The sequence below is a fragment of the Nicotiana tabacum genome, chromosome 18 (assembly GCF_000715075.1).
Source record: "Nicotiana tabacum cultivar K326 chromosome 18, ASM71507v2, whole genome shotgun sequence".
Lineage (NCBI taxonomy): Eukaryota > Viridiplantae > Streptophyta > Magnoliopsida > Solanales > Solanaceae > Nicotiana > Nicotiana tabacum.
Window position 1 is genome coordinate 155,743,608 of NC_134097.1, and position 10,281 is coordinate 155,753,888.

The 10,281-nt window shown below is 38.5% G+C and overlaps 1 protein-coding gene across 1 annotated transcript; it reads left to right on the forward strand.

The window, feature by feature from the left end:
* The first annotated feature begins 664 nt into the window (after positions 1–664).
* Positions 665–3,423, forward strand: LOC107773334 (G-type lectin S-receptor-like serine/threonine-protein kinase LECRK2). The gene has a single exon (XM_016592763.2). It carries the CDS (start codon positions 779–781, stop codon positions 3,197–3,199), a length of 2,421 nt encoding a protein of 806 aa, XP_016448249.1. The 5' UTR covers positions 665–778; the 3' UTR covers positions 3,200–3,423.
* The last annotated feature ends 6,858 nt before the right edge of the window (positions 3,424–10,281 follow it).

Genomic DNA, 10,281 nt, shown 5'->3' on the forward strand with positions numbered 1-10,281 from the left:
AGTTTCCATATCCTCAAAAGTTAAAAAATTTCTATTATCAAATTAATTTTTTTCACACTTTTATCATGTGTAATAATAGTCAAATTTACCTGCTTATAATTTTTGCCACATTGAAAACAAGTGGAAGGCCATGATTTGTGTAACAAAAGATTTGTACTAAGTACCTTCTAGCTTTGAAATTCCTACTTTGTAATCCAATATTTTTTTAAGGGGAGTCGTAACCGGTAAAGTTGCTGTCATGTGACCAGGAGGTCAAGAGTTCGAGCCGTAAAAACAGTCTCTTGCAGAAATGCAGGATAAAGCTACGTACAATAGACCCTTGTGGTCCAGCCTTTCCCCGAACCCCACACATAGCGGGAGCTTAGTGCACTGAGTTGCCCTTTCATTCAAGATTTTTTGAAGGGGTGGCGTAACTGGTAAAGTTGCTGCCACGTGACCAGGAGGTCACGTGTTCGAGCCGTGGAAACAACCTCTTGCAGAAATGCAGGGTAAGACTGCGTTATTGCGTACAATAGACCCTTGTGGTCCACCCCTTCCCCGAGCTCGGTACATAGCGGGAGGGTAAGCTTAGTGGACCGGGGTGCCTTTTCATTCAATATTTTGCTGCTTAAATTCAAAACTAGAAGCCATCAACATAGTCAAAGTAGTCTCTCCAATTGTTTACTTCCCCTTGTGATTTCAACAACAAACCAATGTTTCTTTTGATAAAAGACTATTTTCTTTGTTCTATATAAAGGGATTGTATTTCCATGTTGTTGTCACTTGTGGAATAAAAAATATGGCCAAAGTGAGTTTACTTCATCATTTCCTACTCATTTGCTTTCTTCTGCTACCAAATTTTGCATGGTCCCAAACCAAAAATGATGTGAAAATTGACTCATTACTTATAGCTGGTGATGATAAAGTATCTGCATGGATTTCTCCTTCTGGAGATTTTGCATTTGGATTTCAACAACTAGGAAATGAAGATCAATTCCTAGTTTCAATATGGTACAACAAGATTTCTGAAAAAACCATTGTTTGGTATGCAAATGGAGATAATCCAGCTCCTAAAGGATCAAGAATCGAGCTCGCTGCTGATCGCGGACTAGTCCTTACTAGTCCTGAACAACAAGAGATTTTGATTTCTGATCCATTGATTGGTACAGTTGCTTATGGTTCTATGAAAGATACAGGTAATTTTGTACTTGTCAATAAAAATTCTGAAAGTTTATGGCAAAGTTTTAATCAAAGCAAAGATACAATCTTGCCAAGTCAAGAATTTGTAGAAGGATTCAAGCTTTCTTCTCGTCGATCAGAGACTAATTCTTCGAGGGGAAGATTCTTGCTCAGAATGTTTCAAAATGGAAATATTGGAATTGCTACTGTAAACTTGCCAAGTGAGCATATAAATGAGAATTTTTACTTGCTTCGTAGTTTCGATCAATTGAATGCAACGAATTACCAGCTCAAGTTCAATGAATCAGGCCAAATTTTCCATTTAGTGAACAACAGTCAAGAGGTTGTTCTTTCAAAAGGTGAGATAGGATCATCAACAAGATTTTATCACAGAGCAACGCTTAATTTTGACGGAGTATTTACTTTGTATCAGCACCCGAAAGAGCCAAAAGGAAATGGTGTTTGGTCTGCTGTTTGGTCAATTCCAGATAATATCTGTTATAGTTTTCCTACAGAAAGAGGCAGTGGAGTGTGTGGCTATAACAGAATCTGTAGACTAAGCATAGACAAAAGACCAGATTGTCAATGCCCGCGAGCGTTTTCTTTAGTCGATCCAGAGGATGATTACAAAGGTTGCATACCGGATTTCATGCAAGATTGTGGCGACAATCAAGATAATGCAGGAAATCAGCTTGAAATGGAAACTGTGACGAATATCGATTGGCCAACGAGTGATTATGAGCTTCTGCAACCATTCGATGAAGAAAAATGCAAGAATGCTTGTTTGAATGATTGTATTTGTGCTGTTTCTGTTTTCAGAGAAAATAGTTGTTGGAAGAAGAAATTACCACTTTCAAATGGAAGAGTGGATAATAGAGTGAATTCTAAAGCATTCATCAAAAGAAGAAAAGGTAATATTGCTGTAGAAGGCCCTAATTCAAGAGAGCCAAAAAAGAAAAATCAAGATACTATTATCCTTATTATATCAGTGTTCTTAGGTAGTTCTGTTTTTGTTAATTGCTTACTTCTTGGAGTACTTTCTCTGGGATTTTTACTCGTTTATCGCAACAAAACCTCAACGTTTGATCGAAATGAAAGTTCCATGGATCAAAATTTAAGATACTTTTCTTACAAAGAGCTGTCAAAAGCTACAGAAGGGTTCAAGGAAGAACTCGGACGAGGGGCTTTTGGCATTGTATACAAAGGTATCGTAGAAATTGGAAAACCTATTCCGATAGCAGTCAAGAAACTGGATCGGATAATCCAAGATGGGGAAGAGGAATTCAAGACTGAAGTGAATGTGATAGGCCAAACTCATCACAAGAATTTAGTCCGTTTACTCGGATTTTGTGATGAAGGTCCTCATAGATTACTTGTATATGAATTCTTAAACAATGGTACATTAGCAAGTTTTCTTTTTGGTGATCTGAAGTTGACATGGAACCAAAGGACTCAAGTGGCACTCGGGATAGCTAGAGGACTCTTGTATTTGCACAACGAGTGCAGTACACAAATCATTCATTGTGACATAAAGCCTCAAAATATACTTCTTGACAACCAATACGATCCAAGAATATCGGATTTTGGATTAGCAAAGTTGTTGAGGATGGATCAAAGTGAGACTCAAACAGCAATAAGAGGAACAAAAGGATATGTTGCACCAGAATGGTTTCGAAACATGGCAATCACAGTGAAAGCAGATGTTTATAGCTTTGGTGTTTTACTCTTAGAGATCATATGTTGTAGGAGAAATGTAGACATTGAAGCTGGTGAAGACAAGGCAATATTAACTTACTGGGCTTATGATTGCTACCAAGAAGGAACAATATATCAGCTCGTCGAAAATGATTCAGACGCCATTAGTGACAGGAAAAAACTGGAGAGGTTTCTAATGGTAGCCATTTGGTGCATTCAAGAAGATCCTTCTTTAAGGCCAACTATGAAAAAGATTGTTCTAATGCTTGAAGAAATTGTTGAAGTGCCTTCTCCTCCATGCCCAAATCCTTTTAGGACAGAAAATTCTCTTCTAGACGCCGTATAATAGATTTTTTCGAGCTTCTTCTTCTCTGCTACCCATCAAGAGCTATAGATTTTAGAACTATAAGTTAGCCCCTTTTTTCCTTGGTAGTATTTCTCCGGGAAGGGGCAGACTTATAGGCTTATATATGGGGAACGTGAACCCATGGTTTTTCCGCCAAACTAGGTATTTTATGTACATATTTTCTAGAATTGATATAATATTATCTGCCGGCACCCTTGCTCCAAAGAGGCTAAATGGTGTACTTAGTTGAATACTGAGTTATTTACTGATAGTTTATATGAGTCTACCAAACTATAGAGTCTACCAAACTATATGAGTTTCTACTGAAAATACTAATAAAACAGGAAGTAAATAAGACAGGGAGTTTTACGTGGAAAAATCCCTGCTCAAGGGGATAAAAAACCACGACATACACTAGTAGGATTTCAACTTCACTATGAGCAACTTTTAGATTACAATCTATGCAATCTAGGAATTAAACTCTTAATCCCTCACTAACTCGTAATACACTTATTACAAGTCACATTGCAATACACCTATTACAAAGACTTCAACTCATGACTAACTCTAGTCACGACACAAACACACAGAGTTTATGGTTTTACAAAGGAGTTCCTAAGTAACGCTTCTAGCTAAGCAGTTTAGGAATTACAATGAAGAACAATTACAAAGTTACAACTCAACTAAGGACAACAAAATACTAGATTTAGGAACTAGTCCGTAGTAGCGTTTTACTTTGTTCTTGAGGCTCTTGAGAATTAGATTCACTATCTCTGAAGGCTTGAATGCTTGAAGTGAATTCTCAAGTGTTCAAGTGATGTTTTGTTGTAATACTCTTTTTAATACACCTTTGATGACATCACTTGAATGATGTAAGCACTTGGTTGGTCAAAAGGACAAGTGACTGCAAAACTGCTGCACTATGTGCACTGTTTATGTGGCAGTCACTTTTCAGTTGTGCACAGTTGACTTTCGTACTGCTGCCAGGGAAACACAAGGGATCAGGTCCCTGTCTTGTTTCTCTATTTTCTATACTTGCAGCAGTTCACATTAGCTGGAGTCCTGTCTGGAATCCGTTCATTAGCAATGTAAACCAAGTGTGTTAGGTTCCCTATCTGGTTCTTGACAGTAAGTTTGTTAGATCATCAAAACATAAGGCAAAGACATTGAAAACCCATCATTTACCTAAAGGAAAAAGGATCAATTCCCACTTATTACTTTCTTTATAAAATTTTAGATCCGTCTCTGGTTTCGTGCATAGTATAAATGTAGAGTTTACTGAATACTATTGTGATCATAAAAGTTGAATCACTTGTTTGATCTTCTTCTATTACACACAACATAAATGGGATTGATAAAAGCGATAAAAACGTAGTTCTTCTAATTACATGTGCATATACTAGCACAATTATACTACTTGTAGGATTGCTTAGAAATTGATAAATCTGTAGATCTGATATTTTTAGACTTTGAAACATTCTTCAATTAGGCAATATGCTGCAATGATAATGACAATCATTAGTATATGGCTGATAATGCCACCAACAAGTCCTTCGTAGTACTCCATCTGAGCAATCTGTATCAGAACTGCATTCTCTGTCACAAGTCCACTTAAAAAAGTCATTTGGAATTAATGTCATTTTTATCATTGATATAGATAGCGGCAAGCTAGCTCCCATTGCCATTGCTTTCATCTCTGAGGTTTGAGTCAAATCAACTGCATAATATTTTGATATAACCAACGTCAAGTTTAATTATCATATATACATGTCTATGTAATGCTCTTTTGTAATAAGAACAACAAACTCAATGTAATATAACAAGTGAGATGTGGGGTTTTGGGAGCAGTGACGGAGATAGAATTTCCATAAATTCGAAAATATAAGTGAAATATATGTACATAAATCCGAAATATATGTACGGCCCCCTAAATCTTCCCCTGTTGAGGAGGATCGTATGTACGTAGGGCTTTGCCCTACCATGTAAAGGTAGAGAGGCTGTTTCAGGTAGACTCTCGGCTCAAAATATGAAAAAAGAAATAGCGACAACAAACATTAACAACAACAAGATACTAGAGAAACAAACTAGATTTTATCTTATATGTACGGTATAATTTTCCGGTGAAAAAGGTTCAGTGAACCCCCTTCCGGCCCCCTAAATTCGTCCCTGCTAAGGAGGATAGTATGTACGCAGGGCTTACCCCTACCACAGTGAAGGTAGATAGGCTATTTTAGGTAGACTCTCAGCTTAAAGAAAAATGAAAAAAGAAGCAGTGACAACAAACATTAACAACAACAAGATACTAAGATAACCGAAGCAAAAGAAATAACAGTAATAAAAATCAAAGAATAAGATCTTTTCTAACGAGAACAAAAAAAGAGAGAGGAAAAAGACGGAGAAGAGTAAGTCATTACCAACAGTTGCTGTAACGAGAATGGAGAAGAAGATAGCAAACCTAAGTAAAGAACTTTTTATAGCCATGTCAATAATGCTATAAGTTTGAAGATGTAGTAGAAGAGTATGGTGATTCCTTACTAGCTAAAATAATATTTATAAGCAAATTGTGAATATTATAGGCTAGTGATACTGATATTGACCTTTCACTTTAATATACAATAGTGGTTTATACTTAATAATATTATAAATTAATTAAAGAGTTACCAAATATTTCTAAAGGATGAATATATGCTCCATCAATAACTTTCTTTATTATTATTTTTCTTAACTCGACGTAGAGATATTTGACTATCGTATATACATATGTCTTTGCTTACAAAGCAAAGGCAAAGATTGGATTCTTGAAATCGGGAGCAGTACTGATACATCCCATCCACATCAAAACAAAAGAAACAAAGATATCTGCCAAGTCATAAAACAAAAATAGACAATCCAGAAACTGGTCACTGAAAGGGTTGCTTAAGGGGCACTAGGAATAGAGGGCTTGGAAGCTGCAACAAGAGTTTGGAGGGGAATTTGCCGACTTTTGCTCATGGAGCAGTTCTGCTTTCAGGTTCTCCACTATTGCCCTGAGATCAGCATTTTCTTTTGTCAAACGAACTACTTCCTCATTTGATGCTGGGGCCCCTTGGGCCTGCTGGCCTTCCAGGATAGCATTCCTAGCCTTCAACCTTTGAATCTCCTCAGTTGCATTATTTTGAGCTTTAATAAGCTGAGAGATTATTGATGTACTTCCTAACCCCCCATTTTTCTCGATGCACTCACATTCTTCCAAAGTTGTTTGAGATAAGGTTTATTTCTTGGTTCCTACCTTGCCTTGCCCCAGTGGCACCTTGAAAAACTTGAACACTTGCGTAAGTAGAAACCCATATGGAAGACCATGATTGCCATTCTTGAAGGTTGCTACCTTCTGCATAAGTTCGATCATGATGGCAGGCAAGTTCATAGGTGTAAATCCATCCAGTTGCTCCATTAGAAACAAGTCAGACCTGGAAGTCATGGACCTCCTCTCAGCACGGGGTAACAGAACTTTGTTCACCAACTCGAAGAGCAACTGATAAATAGGGAGTAATGCCTTCTTGTGAACTTGGTCACCCTTCTGATTTGCATTATCCTTCATCATAACATTTCAGAAGTTTGACCCACACTCATCTTTCATAGTAGACACACCAACAGTAAGGACTTTAAGAATATCCCCAAGCAGACTCACATCAAACACAATGTCCACCTCATTCACTAAGGCACAAATGTGGTCGGTATCAACCGGAAAGAGGCTGTCATACAAGCTTTGAACCTCATCCTCATATACCTTGGGTGCATCCATTTGGAACAGATGCACCCATCGTTGAAACTCAACCATTGCAAGGACTTGTCTCATACCAGCCATATCAGAAATTGCTGGGTCAAAAGTGCGATCCAACTAGACATTTTGGTGCCTTAATCGTTCTGAAGTAGAACTAGTTTCACTTCTCATCCTTTTCGCAGAAACAGGTTCCTTAACAAGTTCCATCTTTCTCTTGCTAGACTTCACACCACTTGATTTTGCTTTTTCCTTAGACTTGACTAACACATCCTCATCAGAAACTGAGGGTTCACTCACAACATCTTTCAATTTTGAACTGGGGGTGGTAACATTCTCCACTGAAGCGGATTGCTTCTTCTTCTGAGACCTTCTCACTAAGGAACTAGGTTCCTCTATTGTTTCCTCCTCAACTTCCACCACAGGGACATCCTTATCACACTATTTCATTGTTTTTCACCATTCTCCTCTTTTTTATCTTACTACTTTTTCTGCTCTTTTGAAGGGCAGAGTCATAAGCTACCTTTGCTTGCAACCTAGTAGTAGGTCGCTTAGTAGAAGACTTAGGAGTGATCACTAACCCTCGCTTGACTATGAACGCATCAAGAGGAATGTTGTCTTGATCTTCCTCATCGCTAGACATCATCTCAGGGACTAGAATGTCCAAGGGATCAACAGTAAAGGGAGGAGAAGGTGCAGGAGCAGAACTGGCCTGGGAGTGAGAACCCTAACCTGTTTCCTCCGGAGAGGGGTTAGGTTCCTCACAAGAGGGCCCAGTAGTTTCTGCTGGTGCAGAGTGATCACTGCAAACTCAATGCTACACTAATGTAGGAAGAGCGGGTCGCAATAGCTTTTACCCGATATGAAGGTCGGGATCGAACTCCTCAGGGCGCCAGTAGTGGAGTTGGATTGTCTGTCTATCCTAGAGATGTGTTTGTACTCCTAATGTTACTTCAAACATTTTTGGGTTTTCAAATTATAACTATTTTTGTAAAACTATTGATTAACACTAAATTATTCTACGAGAATATTGCTAAGTTGTATCTAATGGGAAGAAGGGCACTAGGGTCGTGACACTACCTAGGTGGCTAATTGACGGGTAGATGTTACTAAGGTTTGATTGATATAATTGAGGCTTATGCTATAACCGTTGCACAATTTTACCCACTCTCACACCTCTCGGTAGAGAAAGTGACTTTGCCTAATTGACTTTCTCGAGACCAAATAGATAGGCAAATTAGACCAAGCAACTAGGGTTCAAGTAAGGTAATTACTCTCTCGAGGTTTAACCCGTTAATTGAGACTATCATTTCTCATGAGTCCATCCCAATTCCTTGTTGGGTCAATTTTGGGGTTGTAGAATCTCTTTCTCAAGAAGAGTTAAACCCACAAAGCTTGAATCAGTGTTTGCAACCACAATTCTAGATTAAAACATAAAATCAACCCAAATAGCAAATACCCATAGTCAATCTAACACAAGATGGCAACACCCATCAATTACCTACACTAGGTTTGAGCCACAACCCTAACTAATGGGTTTAGCTACTCATGCTAGATAAAGAAATTGAAGAAATAGATGAAGAACTAAGAATATTAATTAATTGCTAAAACTAAATTGCAAGAATTTATCGTAAATGTAAAGCAAAAGTGCCAAAAATGGCCGCAGCTCTCTACTGATGTATCTCCTTCCCTAAAAAATGGTAAAATGTTCTATTTATACTAGGCTGGAAAAATTGGACAAAAATACCCCTGCGGGGTCAGTGCGGGCCGCATTAAATGGACCGCGGCCACACTGGGCTTACTTCTGCTTCTTTGAACTTGGACTCCGCGGACCGCGTAGAACGGACCGCGGCCGCGAAGGGAGCTGGCGCGGTCCGCGCAACCACGACCGCAGACTACATGACACTGGCTTTGACAACTTCATCTCTCTGAATCTCATGACCGCAAACCGCACAAAAGAGTAGTGCAGCCGCGGAGCCTTCACAGCGGACCGCGAGATGTGTACCGCAACCGCGCTTCTTCTAGCCTGATTCACCAACTCTCTGAACCACCTAGTGCGGCCGCATTCCACTTTGCGCGGTTCGCACTAGGCCTTCTTTTCTTAAATTTCTTGGTGTTTGATACTTGAGCAGGTTTCACTCCTTTTTGAGCCTATCTTTGATATTTCGTCACTTTGTCGATCAAACCTGTGATCAAGCACAACTTGTGAGACTTTTAGGACTATTTTGTAACAATATATGATCAAAGCATAGACAAGTAGGGGCATAAAACATGTTAAAATCCTAACTTATCAACTCCCCCAAACTTAAACCTTTACTTGTCCTCAAGCAAACAAAATAAGACCCACCCCTTAAAGGAAAATCCATGTAATTCTAGCTGTTCTAAAATAACCTCAACAAGCATCAATTGGGACTAACAATTGCCCTCAATACGAATGGATCATTAACAAAATTTAAACTTTGAAAAACTATGGATCAAGTGTGACACAAGAGAATCAAGAATTGACTCATTACATCAAAGAACTCTCTCAATTACTTTGGTCGCTGTGGACCCCAAACTCACACATCCTCAAATCTCCCTAAGAAAACCTCACCTTTTTAGAGTATACACACGCAAACCAAGGTTAATGGGAAGTAACTCGTCTCTCTCAAGGAAATGTCACAAGTCCGGCTCTAAGTACCATATGCTTGACCCTCATGTAAGTATCCACTAATGCGAGCATCATCCAACTCAAGATCATATAGAGCTTTTGTGGAGTCAATGTGAAGGCTTTTGGTTCAGGGTAGGAAAAGTTGTTGGTCTATATGGGTTCCATCTTCCCTTAAGCACTTCTTTTGATTCATTCTGGCACAATTCTCTTTGACTCTTTGAGTATTTCACTTCTTTTCAAGGGGTTAGAGAGATACATTGTCACTCTTTCTTATGCAATTCAAAGCATTTCTCCTTTTCTACTTTTTTCCACACCTTTTTTACTTTTGTTTTTCTTGAATCCCGTTTTATTCTTTGCACATTGGACTTTCTTTTAATCTTTTTCTTTTCTTTCTTTTTCATCACCTTCCTTTCCTTTTGCTTTTGTTCCTTTACCACTTTGTTTCCTTTCTTGTCTCTCCCCCCCAAACTTAGACTTTTGCCATTACTTAAGGGATGATTTGGGTGCCAAGAGAGGGTATAATTTAGAACGGATATAGGCTTGTAGCATTGGTTCTTGAAAGAAAAAGGTTTAACGCTCAAAAGCGTTAGCTAAGGATTATATCATTGGTAGGCTATGGAATTGTTCAACTATTGTTTGGATCAAGGAGAGCCTATAATCACTTCTCAAAACGAA

Coding starts and splice junctions, on each gene's coding strand:
- LOC107773334 (XM_016592763.2), top strand. CDS start 779: ATGGCCAAAGTGAGTTTACTTCATCATTTCCTACTCATTTGCTTTCTT.